At 47.9% G+C, this 13,870-nt stretch overlaps 1 protein-coding gene across 10 annotated transcripts in view; it reads right to left on the bottom strand.

Moving 5' to 3' along the window:
* Positions 1 to 11,846, bottom strand: part of LOC118673380 (serine/threonine-protein kinase Kist) — a 70,107-nt gene extending 58,261 nt beyond the window's left edge. For 3 of the 10 annotated variants that reach the window (XM_036344086.1, XM_036344087.1, XM_036344088.1), the window contains exons 1-4: positions 11,408 to 11,846; positions 10,161 to 10,453; positions 9,425 to 9,616; positions 6,253 to 6,347 (exon numbers count right to left, since the gene is read on the bottom strand). In XM_036344086.1, the coding sequence (XP_036199979.1) occupies positions 6,253 to 6,347; positions 9,425 to 9,616; positions 10,161 to 10,453; positions 11,408 to 11,675 (848 nt within the window). In that variant the 5' untranslated portion in view covers positions 11,676 to 11,846. The other 7 variants (XM_036344098.1, XM_036344099.1, XM_036344097.1 and 4 more) reach the window with 6 other exon arrangements.
* Between the last annotated feature and the right edge of the window lie 2,024 nt (positions 11,847 to 13,870).

Genomic DNA, 13,870 nt, shown 5'->3' with positions numbered 1-13,870 from the left:
GGTTAATACCTACATTCAAACAACATTTAAACAACCTATAATAGGTAAGCCGGCACAGGTCTCATTTCATTTGCGTATTTCTAAGTTGCCTTCCTAGAAATGGAACTGCCAGGTCACGTGGTCTGAATTGAAGCTGTTAGCATCACATTTCATAGTCCTACCGGCGTGACCTCTCTGCAGTGACCTCCGCACTGACCCCACAGAGGGCCGTCAAGGATGTTCCCACTGTGAACACGCCGGGTCACGGACATCACAGTGTGGTTCTAACGAGCATTTCAATAAACGAGAACAAAATCCACGGGAGATACTTGGGCACACCCTTTCCTGGGGACCGTCTGTGTCCTTCGCCCACTGCCTCCCGGGTGGGTTAAGAGGGCCTCTGTCTCTGATAAGAGCTGTGTCTGATTCTTCTTAGATTGTTACTTGTCTTAATCTTTCTCAGGGTAAAATTTGTTGCATTACCATTTTACTGTTTCTGAGTTTTGTGATCAACTTGTAAGAGGCCTTTCCTGCTCCAGGAATATTATTTTTAAAAATCTCCCATGACTTTTAAGTTAATTTTTTTTCTTTTATTCCCACCTGTCTTCCTTCCCTCCCTCCTTTTCCTTCCAGCCCTGTTCTATTTCTTTCCTTACTTTGTCTTATGTTTTGTTTTTTAATATTTTAATCTTCACTTGATTGAGAATTTATTTTCGTCTAAACAGGAAGATCTGAATCTCACTTCCTTACCCAACCCCACCAAGACTATTCCCACACACGATAACTAAGCAAACTCGCCTAAACCTCATTTCATGTCACCTAACGAAGACCTTCTAATCAAAACAAAGGCATTCATGAGAGACTCTTAAACACTAAGACTCAGTGTCTACATTCAAACAACATTTAAAACACTCGGTGCACTTAGGAGCATGAGGAAAGGGTTGCATAGTGAAATAGCAAAGAGCAGGTGTCGTCTACCTGAGGTTTACCCAAGAGAGCCACGCCGGAGTTTTGTAAAGATGAAAATTAACAGGAGACAGAACCACTGCACCCTAAGGGCCTGACTAAAGCAAAGCTGAGGGCTCGGCCGTCCTTTCAGATGAGATGTCCTGAAAAGTCGAGGCTACAGGTACTAACAACCGTCACAGGTTCAAATAAATTATCTTTGTTTCATTTGTCAGATAACTATGCAAAACCCAGCGTTGTCAAATGATTTACACTTTCCAGGAAACAGGGTGGTAAGGTAGCCCTGCCTGCAATGGTTTGACTGTCCACAAAGAAAATGACATTTTGAGTCTGGCTCTGGGTAGCCCACTCACCACTGTGCTTCCAGAATGCTTGTAGGGAAGCGTAAGTCTGAGTCCCTCTTCCTTGACACCTGTAATGGCTCCTGCCTCGTTCAACAATGAACAGGGAGTGCTCTGGGCCTGATCCAGAGCTCTGTGCAAGCTTATGTTCCAAGGCTGCGACCTCTGGGATAAAATTCAAGTCCGTCAACACAGCAAACTGACTGCTCCCCTAATAAATATCCTATGGTGCAGTCACACCAAACTACCGGCTGCTCTCCAACACACCACACCTGCCCTCAGCCAGGTCTCTGGCTGCTTCTCACCCCCAGCCTCAGCCAAGTTCTGACAGGCTTAGGTGCAGCTCTGCCCTCTGCATGTCACCTGCCTCAGATTTACCAGAACTGGCTCCAATTCCAAATACTATCACACTGCGGACGAGGGCTTTGCCACAGGAACTCTGGGGGACACACTCTATAGCAGGAATCAAAAAGTGAGAGCATTTTAGCGATCACAGAATTCAACATCCTCACTGTATAGACAGGAAGCGCCGAGAATCTCGGGGCGAGAGGTCCCCGGCAGACCTGTTAAGAAAGACGTGAACAGCCAGCTAAGGTAGCACTGACCTTCGTACCCCTCCTCGCTCTCGAGGTAGTCACCGTCCAGCACATTGAGCAGCCTCAGCACCGGGGTGGGGAGCATCACCAGGTCTTCGATGTGAGGGGCTGTGGGGTTTGTTATGACATCGTCAGATGTAAGCTCCCCAAATAAATGGATGAACACCAGGCAGGGGAGCTTGGAAATATACATTAGTTCCAACAACCCAGAAAGGAACAGAGCCATGCACAACGTACCGAAAGGAATGCTGAAGAAGGGGCTGCACAGAGCCACGTCGGCGGGCGCCCTCCGGCCCGGGTCCTCGTGCAGCATGCTGAAACACAGAGCACCATCAGTCTCCTGGGAATGCAAACACTGACGACAAAACCAGTGCATCGCAGCACTGATCCCCTGAGAGTGACCGCTGAATCCTTCCTCTGTGTGAGATGCCATTTATAATCAAATGGCTCAATAAATCATGATACAAACCTAGGGCACAATATATTTCAACTTAAAATGTTTCAGTTTAGGTTAATAAATACATGAGAAAGTGATCCACACTTTATAACGTTAAGTGAAAGGAAAGCTAAACAGACTGAATAATACAATTAAAAAGGGTAGTAGTGAGGTGGTTTCTGAATGTCAAATTTGAGCAACTTGGTAGCAATGACAACAATATAGAGCAACTTGATGGACAACTTCTACAACAAAGCTAGGTCACCCCGATGAACGCCAAAATACAGAGGCAAGGGACAACCTTCCCGCTGCTGGGACCTTCGTGGAAGGCAGCACAGAAAAGCACCAGCTGACCTGGCGAACCAGAGAAAAGACTAACCCAACAGAGCCAACAAGTACCAGAGGCCAGTGTCAGAGCAGAGAGGACAGGACGCAGCGGCCATGTGACCTGCTGGTGCAGATACAAGTGCTACTCAAATGGGGGGAAGGACGGGAGAGCCCAGCACACAGAAGGCTTTCAGCCACCGCTCCGAGATAATGGCCGTCCTTGTGCTGAGGCTGTTTTAGCGATTCCATTTGTACACAAAGCAAATGAGTGGGCAAGAAACATTCTAATTCTGCATCCCCTCTGTGCTTAGAGCCACAACTGCTGACACAGAAGAAAGGAGATAGAGATGTAAAACAGAAGACATTATTGGTTGTCCTGCGTCTGTCCCCTTAAAAGGCCTAGACACAATACCATCCAGTACCAATGAGTATATCTAATACCCAGGCTGTGATTTTAAAGTGCCACTCCCTTCTAAAAGAAACCAGGCTTCCTGGAGAAATGGCTACTTCCAGGTCTGGGCAGGACATGTAAGAGGTGACGGGGAACAGCCTGTCACAGCAAGGAAGTTGTCAGAAGATGGTAACAAGGTCCGCCAGAGCCCACCTGCAGAGGTTCCGTCCCACAGCCAGGACACAGCTCCGATGAGAAGACTGCAAATACACGTCAGATATATTGAAACCCACTCGTTCATAAAGATACTTTTAAGTTCCAAAGAAGGCATGATCCCTTTGGAGGACAGGGCATTGCCACATTATGAAAACGAGAGAGAGAATCAAGCATTTCCCTGTTGTTTGGTTAACCATGGGAAGAACAGATGACGGAATGAGAACACCCCTAACAAAGATCTAGACCAGCCGTGGGCAAACTACAGCCCGCAGGCCGGATCCGGCCCGTTTAAAATGAATAAAACTAAAAAAAAAAAAAAAAGACCGTACCCTTTTATGTAATGATGTTTACTTTGAATTTATACTAGTTCACACAAACACTCCATCCATGCTTTTGTTCCGGCCTCCGGTCCAGTTTAAGAACCCATTGTGGCCCTCGAGTCAAAAAGTCTGCCCACCCCTGGCCTAGACAGTGGGAACTGACAGGTGACCAGGTGCCTCCCTGTAAAAGAGCACCGTGCCATCTACAGTCCCGCCAGAAATTACTTGAAAATTCAAACCCTCTAGATGCAACCACCAATTTACAAGAAATAAACAGAGAACCGTGCTAAACTACCCCACATAACACAGCCTGCAAAGTTCACACGTGGGCAACTGGCTGAGCCAACAGCCCAAGCTGTTCAACAGGAACACGGGAGGGGTAGGAGGTAGAAACAGACCTTTAGAGTCAGACAGATTTTAAAGGGCCTGCTTTTTAGAAGAACTCTAAGCCACAGTGTCTAAGGGTGCACACTTGGGTTATTAACGGCAATGAACCGAGGAGGCAATTGGCGTGCAGTCAGGGCAGTGGTTACTTTGGGGAAGAGGAAGAGGCCTGGACGGAGACCTGGGACTTGCGAGCGACCGCAAAGCTGTTTCTTGACCTAAATGGTGGACAAAGGGATTCCGAGAGACCCACTGGGCTGCACATTTGTTCTCAGTGTCTGTGTAATTCCATAGAGAAGTTCAAATAACACGCCTGGGCACACAACCACGTACACGAGAAAACACCGAGAAGAAACGCACCGAGAAGAAACGCACCGAGAAGAAGCGCCCCGACTGCTAACACTAGAGGGCGTACAATTTTATTTTCCTCATCACAATTTTCTGTAGCTTCCAAATTTAGTATCAGTTGTATAATTTAAAAAATTGCAGTCAATACTAGAACTTAGATGATCTGACTTACAAGCATGAATCCATTATATAATTTTTCCCATTTAAAAAAAATTATAGACACATATGTAATACCCTTTGTAATACTTTAAGCAATAAATAAAAAAAAATAAAAATAAAAAACAAACAAAAAACAAACAAACAAAAAATTATAGTTGGCGTACAATAGTACATCAGTTTCATCTGTACAGAATCCATTATACTATAATCTTACACTGCTTTTATATATATATATTATTGATTTCAGAGAGAAAGGAGAGGGAGAGAGAGAAACATCAATGATGAGAGAAAATGAGAGATTGGCTGCTTCCTGCATGCTCCCTACTGGGGATCGAGCCCACAGCCCAGGCCCTTGATGGGAATCGAACCTGGGACCCTTCAGTCTGCAGGCCAACATTCTATTCACTGAGCTAAACTGGCTAGGGCATTACACTGCTTCTTTTCAAGATAAAATGCAACATGTGATGTCGGACATCAGATACTAACCTACTAACTGCTATTTAAACTTAATTCGTCTCACAAGAAAAGCTGGTACAATAGAAGCAAGTCCATGGATTATAACATCCATTTCTGGTCTGACCCTGCATGACAGGTATGGAAGAAATTACCACTGGGGGAAACTGGCTGAAGGGCAGACCTCCAGTTCCTATAAAACAAATAAAAACCACAAACACCTAATTGGAAGATTTATAGGATCAATATTCCAAACAATGATACCATGACTTGATCAGGAGACCCATCCTTTTGCAGCATACTATTTTATTCATTTCTGGACCATAAATGCTAGAACTGTGAAAAATCAACTGTCAAAAATCAACTATTTGATAATACACATTATTTCTTATTTTAATATATCTATTGTGATTGGATCTACTTAGGAATCAGAAACACTGTTCTGTCCCCACAGTTTTCAATGGTAATATTTAAAGTATAATACATAATGACCTCACTTGAACCCTCTTTTTGGTAGTCCACAACAAACTTAGTCATTAAGTTTATAAAGACTCTTTAAGTACATAGAACAGCCAGTGCTACAAGACGCCAAAGACACACGGCCCATCACCCATTTCCGCTGCCAGGAAGGCCTGCTCCCTAGACTCCTCTTGAACAAAAGAATGTCCCTCTGAAAATAAGTTTAGTAAAAGACTTGGTCACTTATGTTTCTCATAAGAAGCTGGCCTATACAGGTTTCAAGTAGGTTTTATTTCTAAGGGAGAATAACCTCTACATTGTGGAGAGCAACTACAGTGTTTGGACAGGTTCAAGCCTCGGACTAATGAGAGGGCACAGTCCCCTCGTGGCAAAGCCACGTGCAAGTCCCAGCTTGGAGGGCAAAGCCCTCCCAGCACAATTACAGCCAAAGGCTATAGTTGTAAGCTTGACCTTGCGGTCCGAACCTGTGGTCCCAGGTGGCTAAGGGAGGTAGGCTGTGGGAGGTGCAGCAAGTGCTGCCAGAACAAAGCTTGATAGAGTTCAGGTGCATGTAACTGAGTAGATTCGAATCCCGTGAGAACATTGTAAACATCTTGACCAGGCCCTTACTTTGCCCCGTGGAATCTGGCTATAAAATACAGACTCGGCTTGCAGGCTGTGGAGCTGTCTCTCCATCCGAGAGCAGTGTCCCACCTAGCCCCAGCTTTATTCCCTTTTCTGTCTTCTTTAATCCTTCACTGGCCCCCTCTCAGGTTCACCCCTGGCCGTGCTGAGTGCGGCACACTACATGATCAAGCAAACCAGAAATAACTAAATTTCTTCAGTGAATAGCAAAGTTGAAGTAAAAGTGACGCACCTTTTGATAAGGTCTCTCAGGTGATAGGCTGGGATTGCAGCATTCACCACTGCTTTCCTGGCAAATATGTGATCGACGATAGCAGAACTGTTTGCCTAAAACGAGGGAGAAGAGTCTTCCTTTGGTTATTTAATCCAGTCAGTATTTCCTGAAGTACCAGGCACTAGCTGCTAAGTCAAATGCAACAGAAACCCCCTCTTCCTCGAACTCCCGACCTTAAGAGATTTTGTGCAGAATTATTTGTGTCCTAACTTCAGCACCTGGCCTGCTACCAGCACCCACTGATGGGTGAGTAAGCAAACAAACACCAAAGTAACCACATGAGAATGCAGCTCAATGTGAAGTGAGAAAATGCAGTTGTGCTGGGTGAGTCCGTGTCTCAGTGATGAGTCTGCAGTTGGTTTCAGATAGAAATAAAATAAATTATCCAGGAGAATAAGGCACGAATTAAAAACTGCATTTGTTATATTATTCACATTCTAAATCAGCGGTTCTCAACCTGTGGGTCGCAAACCCTTTGGCGGTCGAACGACCCTTTCACAGGGGTTGCCTAAGACCATCCTGCATATCGGATATTTACATGACGATTCATAACAGTAGCAACATGACAGTTATGAAGTAGCAACGAAAATAATTTTATGGTTGGGTCACAACATGAGGAGCTGTATTTAAAGGGCCAGAAGGTTGAGAACCACTGGTCTAAACCCTTGTGGGACGTACTATTTCTCCGAGTACCGTGGAAGTACGTACATTAGTAAAAAGACCTGACAGTATCATGTTCACTAAAGTTCCTAAATGTCCCACAGACACACACATGTTAAGAACTAGGCATTTCTTTTTTAACCCCAATACTCTAGAGCAGCGGTTCTCAACCTGTGGGTCGCGGTCCTTTGGGGGTCGAACGACCCTTTCACAGGGGTCGCCTAAGACCATTGGAAAACACATATATAATTACATAGTTTTTGTGATTAATCACTATGCTTTAATTATGTTCAATTTGTAACAATGAAATTGGGGTCACCACATGAGGAACTGTATTAAAGGGTCACGGCATTAGGAAGGTTGAGAACCACTGCTCTAGAGACATATGCCTGGCCTGCAGGGATCAGGCCAAAACCGACTCTCCGACATCCCCCAAAGGGTCCCAGATTGCGAGAGGGCATAGGCCAGGCCAAGGCACCCCACTGGTGCACAATCAGGTCTGGGGATGGACCACAGGAGGGCTCCAGGGCATGTCTGGCCCGTCTTGCCCAGTCCCCAGCAGCAAGCTAACCTACCAGAGTGTCTACCCCTGGTGGTCAGTGCACGTCATAGCGACTGGTCGAACTGTCGGACACTTAGCATACCAGGCTTTTATTGTATAGGACTAGAGGCCCGGTGCACAAAATTCGTGTAGGGGGGAGGGGGAGTGGTGATGGTGTTCTTCCCCTCAGCCCGGCCGGCGCCCTCTCGCAGTCCGGGAGCCCTCGGGGGATGTCTGCCTGATGGCTTAGTCGGACATCCTTAGCGCTGCCGTGGAGGCAGGAGAGGCTCCTGCCACCGCCTTCTGGCTGAATGGCGCTCCCCCTGTGGGAGCGTACTGACCACCAGGGGGCAGCTCCTGCGTTGAGCATCTGCCCCCTGGTGTTCAGTGCACGTCATAGCGACCGGTTGTTCTGCCATTGCATATTAGCCATTTATTAACAGGATTATCCTAGTTTTACAGAAAGAAAACCATGGTTTCATGAACCTAAATAACTAGCTTAGTAAGATCTAGAGCAGCCGTGGGCAAACTACAGCCCGCGGGCCGAATCCGATCCGTTTGAAATGAATAAAACTATTGAAAAAAAAGACCCTACCCTTTTATGTAATGATGTTTACTTTGAATTTATATTAGTTCACACAAACACTCCATCCATGCTTTTGTTCCGGCCCTCCGGTCCAGTTTAAGAACCCATTGTGGCCCTCGAGTCAAAAAGTTTGCCCACCCCTGCTCTAGAGGCAAGATCTGAACCTTATCGCATGACTTCAGAGCCTACGCTCACACTCACTTGGTAATTTTGCCTCTAGAGAAAGTGATGAAATCTGTAAAGATATTTTTATCCAGGAGGCGAATACTGGGGATTCCATTAAGTACACATCACGCCTCCAAATTTCACCACAAAATGCCTGACTGAGGCCCAGTTCTGACCAGCTCTGGTCCAAGCAGAACAGTCCAAAGACTTAGACAGCGGAAGCCCTGGGAGGACTGGGAGGACTGATCTGCACTGACACCAGGGAAGGTACCTGGCATCCCGGTTGCAGGGAGCACCAATGACAAAGAGTGGTGCTGGCTCTACTCACCTGGCAGCATGTTTCTGATGATTAAAACATTCCTTCCAAGAGCTGCTACTCCTAATGGCCCAACAACCACACACTCTGTATCAGATGTTTAATATCAAAACCAGTAATTCCTAAACATTGTACTATTTACCAAACCTCTAGCCTGAAGGATACTAACATCACAACATTAAAGCCCCAGAATGTGTTTGAAGACATATTGAGGTTAATTCTTAACTTGTGAACACACAGAAAATTCACTCCTGTGTCAGAGGTTTGGAACTCAGTCCCTGTTCCCACAGAAACCATGTTGTAAGCAGCAGTCACATTACCAGGAAAGTGCACATGGCAGACGAGTAGGAAGGTGTGCAGGACGGTGGGCAGAGCCTGAGGTGAGAGGACAGTCATATGACCCAGAGCCAGTGGTTTTCCACATCTGAGTCTCTGGTTCATTTGAACAGAGTAACCAATATCCCTCTGACCCTCCTCACAGAGCTGTCAGAATTCAATGAGGCTGTGCACTAAAATACTTCAACTGCATTAACTGTAAACTAATTAAAAAATAGCATTTAGCGGATAACATACTGCTGTATTACTTTAAAGTATACAACTAAGTTACTAAACAAAAGAAACCCCTTTGGCTTCTTCAGGAAGAGGCAGTCGTTCCTACACGGACTCCACGCCAGGCCTGAGCCCAGGCAGTGAGCACAATGCTTAGCAGCGCCTGCTGCTGTGGGAGGAGCAGCTGTGGGAGCCACCGTGCAGGAAGTGGGGGATGGGGGGCGTGAGGCAGAGTCCTCACCAAGAATCACTATAAGCCTCAGAGTCTGAAACTGGGACAAGGGACCCTGAGCAAAGCACTGGCGCTGGCTACCTTCCATTCCTGAGATCTGATGGTGTGTTTCAGTTTCATTCCTGAGAACATTTCCAGTAAAATGATGCCGAGGCTCCACAGGTCCACGGCCGAGGTGCACTCTGTGTCGCTCTGCAAGCCAGCCTGGGCCATGCAATTCTGAAGTTCTGCTTCCGGAGCCCGATACCCGTCTGTCTGAATATACTTCACATCCTAAAGAAGAGTAAACATTACAACCAGTAAAAACTGCTCTTTCCATCCATCCACCCACCTGTACCACTGTATTTGCTGGCAACTGCATGCAAAACAATCAGTCCTTGGCTACCCTAACTCTTCAGTTCATAGGTGGCAAGCTGCATACTTTCCAGACAGCTCCTGGTTTCTGCAGACTCTCCTACCTGCTAGGCACTGCAAAGAGCTGACAAACCAAGATGAATGGGGAGTTTGCCAGAACCCACAGACGTGTTTTCCCAGGATCCCAGCACTGCAGACACCATAATTCAGCAAGTAACCAAATGCTCAAAGAAAAAAGCATTTTACAGGTGAATTACTCCTAACACCAGTTGCCCCGACCTGACCCAAACACGTGGCCTTTCTTCCATGCAGGCAATGACAATTTTTGTATTTGCTTCATCCCCAGGAATTTCATCAATGAAGTTAGAAATTATCTCTTAAGCCTCTACTAAACCACCTCTGCTATTTAAAGACATTTAGCTTAGACTCTAATGGGGGTGGGGGGACAGAACATATTTCTTACTTGATTGCCTTCTTTGAAGCTAAGTCCAAAGTCAATGAGTTTAAAACATTCGTTCTCTGCGCTCCACAGTATGTTACGTGGTTTGAGGTCTGCATGGACATAACCCTCACGATGGAGGAAAGCAAGGGCCTCCAGCACGTCTCGGGCACAGTGCTGTATCATCCACATGGAACAGCCCTGGTGGCTGGAGTACAAGAGCAACTCTGAAACGCTGACGTCCAGGAGCTCCAGCAGCAGGCAGCGAGACGGCACGTTTGGAGAGAAATGGATTGTAAAGACTCCATACAAAGTTACTATGAAAAGAAACAAATTGTAATGCTTTAAAAATCAGACTCTGGCAAGGAAGCTTCTACTGTAATAAGATTTTTTGGGTAATTGGGTTCTTTTAATAAAATAAGATGATACTATTTTCAGCAGCTGATTACTATTCAAAGATATTAAATGTGGCACAATAATTCAGGTTGTATTTCACTAAGCACTCAGCGAATACTGAAGGTACCAAGCAAAAATGATCGAAAGTAAAAAATAAAAAATTAAGTAAAAATCCAAATATGAAGTACTACTCTTAAGATGAATGTCGCAATGTGAAAAAGCAAAATTTGAAGATTGGCTCTTGATTCAAAATAGCACTCTATTACCTAAATATTAAGAGACTTTTAAAGATGACACTGTCACCTCATCTTTCAGATTTGACAAGTCCTTAGGCTTGCACAAACTGCAAAAAAAATTCACCCTTAAAGACCGTGGGCATGGACAAGATGCAGCCTGAAACACACACACTAATACTAAATTCTTCTCCAAAAAGCTAATATAAAAAACGCCAGTCTTCAAACGATGCTCACCAGGAAGTAGGCATTAGGCGAAGCGCTAAGCCTCGCAGGCTGCGGGGGAAGTGACGACCAGGGCCGTTTTCACAGGCCGATCGACCAGTACTCGGTGCCGGCCTCCCTCTCGGCGTGTCTGAACCACAGGCTAAAAGCACACGGTGTGCACGCTCACTCTTGCACAGGGGCCACGGGACACGGCGTCACTGCTCCCACGCGGACTAAATACGGGCCGAGGGGCATCTACGACGTCAGCAGGGACGTCCCCAGTCCCCGCAGCGTTTCCCGTGTCCCCGCCACGCAAGGGCTGGAAACTTCCCGCGCAACACAGGGAGGTCCGGCCCAGGCGCGGCCGCCGGCCCAGGGAAGGGACCTCTGCGCCCCGCCCAGCGGCCGCAGCCCGCGCACCGGGCGCGCCATTACCGATGTTCCGGTGGCCCTGCAGCTGCTCCAGCGCCGCGCGCTCCTTGCGGAAGCCGTACTCGGCGGCCGAGGCGGCGGCCCCGGAGGCGCCGGGCGGCAGGAACTGCTTGAGCGCGCCGGGGGGCGAGCCGGGGTTGCCGCAGCAGCGCACCCGGTACACCGACGCCGACGACCCGCTGCCCAGGCGGCTCTGCACCTGCCACAGCCGCCCGAAGGCCTCCAGGAACCGCGGCGGCTCGGCGCCCCACGCGCAGCCGGACGCCGCCATCCGCGCGGGCTGAGGGCGACACGGAGCTGACGCGACGCCCGGCAGCAGGCCGCCCGCGGGTCACATCGCCGCCGCCGCCAGCCGCTCCGCAGGGAGGGGCCCGCCGCGCGCCGCCGGGCTCAGGTCGCCATGACGCCGGAAGCGCGCACGCCCGGAGGAAGCCGGAAGCGGAGACGAGGCCGAGCCTGCGCCCTCCCGGAAGGAAGCCGGCAGGAAGCCGGCGCTTGGGCGGGTCTGGTTCCGGGGATGGAGGCCAGAGGCTCTGAACATAAGCTTCTAACTAAGCAGGACAGAGTAGGTCCTCAGGTCCTACTGTACCTTCCTTGAGGAAGGTCAGTCTTTACCTTCAGTGACCCCTCCACGGCTGTGCATCTCAGGTAACCCACCTTTGAGGGGAGAGTCATTTTCCGGGTCACTGCAGGCACAACTGCAGGCTCCAGAGCTGGGCACCACAGGCCGCCCCCTGTTAATCTCCCCACACACTGTCTCCTTGAGCGGTAGATGGTCACTATTCTTACCGCCCATGCGAAAGAAGAATGTGCCTCCTCATTTCGCTTTTCACCAGCCCTTAAATTTCCCCAGTTTGCTTTCTCCTGCCCCTTTATTTACCAGCAATGGAAGGTTTCATGTAATCCTCCCTACACTTTCTCCTTTGATTCTCACATCTATCTATATATGTAAAAGCCTAAGGGAAGGTTAGGACCCAACGACCGGAATGACCAGTGGACCAGTTGCTATGAGTTGCACTGACCACCAGGGGACAGATGCTCAATGCAGGAGCCGCCCCCTGGTGGTCAGTGAGCTCCCACAGCCAACCTCCCTCGCCCCTGCCCCTACCCCTGGCGCCACCTCCTTCCCCACCCCTGCCATAGGCCTTGATCGCTGGCCAAGCCAAGGGACCCCATCCATGCACAAATTCATGCACTGGGCCTCTAGTATAAAATAAGCTGCAAACTGCCATTTTGCAGAGCATTTCCTCAATCCTTTGAGATTTTACTTCTGAGCACATCCTCACAATTTTGCTCAAACTCTTATACAACATTTCTATAGGCTGGACATTCTTCCTCCATAGGTCCCAGGTGGGGTGCTTATGTAGTGCAGAGTGCAGAGGTGAGGAGCCATCTGCTCAGTATCGTCACACCTCACCCTGTCTGGTTGCCTGTGTGGACAAAAGGGGCCACATCTGACCAGCTCAGGGGAGGCCTGCATGGTGGTCTTGCAAACTCAGAGACCTAAAGTCACCACAAAGGATGGTCTGAAATTAAACTTTAACTAAAAGCAGTTTATGGTGGGTGGTCACCTGCTAGGCCAGTATCCTCCCTGACAAGGCCAACCTTTACCTTCACTGAGCCTGTTGTCTTTTTGCATCTGCGATAACATAGCCTTGGAATGTCAAAGTAACTTTCCTTTTCCCGGGCCCGTCAAAGCATAGACACCACTCTGCAGAGACCACAAACCCCCTCATTTTACTGAGTTAATTGTTGACTGTTCACTATCCTGTACCCACCTAAGTAAAGAAGTGTGTGTCTATCACTTTACTTTTTACCCAATCCCAGAGGCTTCCCCGCTCTGCTTTCTCCCGCCTCCCTAATCCATCACCAGTGGAGTTCATGTGACCCACGTATGTCTTCTCCTTCGATTGTAATATATGAAACAAAATGCAAAATTGCCATTCTCCAGGGCATTGTCTCAATATGTTGAGATTCTTCTTCCTGGGAATTGTCAACAGTTTGGCTCAAATAAACTCACAAAAATTCTTCACAGGTTGAATGTTTCTTCCGTTAACATTACTTGACGTAGTGCGGCAGGGTTTCAAAGAAGCTCGCCCGGGACCACACCTCAGAGCCACACTCAGTGCTGGGATCCAGGAAAGGGCCCATTGGATGAACTTGTGTGAGTTGCCTCTTGGATCCAGGACCTTCCCTTGCTTTTGGGAGAGGGTCTGACTTTATTTGAGCTGTATTTTTAAATCCTTGAGGTGGAAAAAAGGAAGAACCCAGGCTAAGGCAAGACAGGAGGAAAATGAGTGGCTGGTTTTTAACTCGGACTTTTCAATTAGAATTGCTTTCTGAGAGTCTGAGCAAAACAATTTGCTGTATAAATGAGAGCTGAACTCCTTCAGCTCTGAAGATAAAGGGGCACACCCTCCCTCCAGGCACCTGCCTCAGGTGTGCTTAGGTGACAAGAAGCTTTGT

This window comes from Myotis myotis, unplaced genomic scaffold (genome assembly GCF_014108235.1).
Source record: "Myotis myotis isolate mMyoMyo1 unplaced genomic scaffold, mMyoMyo1.p scaffold_m19_p_18, whole genome shotgun sequence".
NCBI classification, from domain to species: Eukaryota; Metazoa; Chordata; class Mammalia; order Chiroptera; family Vespertilionidae; genus Myotis; species Myotis myotis.
Note: the sequence above shows the minus strand (reverse complement) of the source record. Positions and strands in the feature narration are given on the sequence as shown.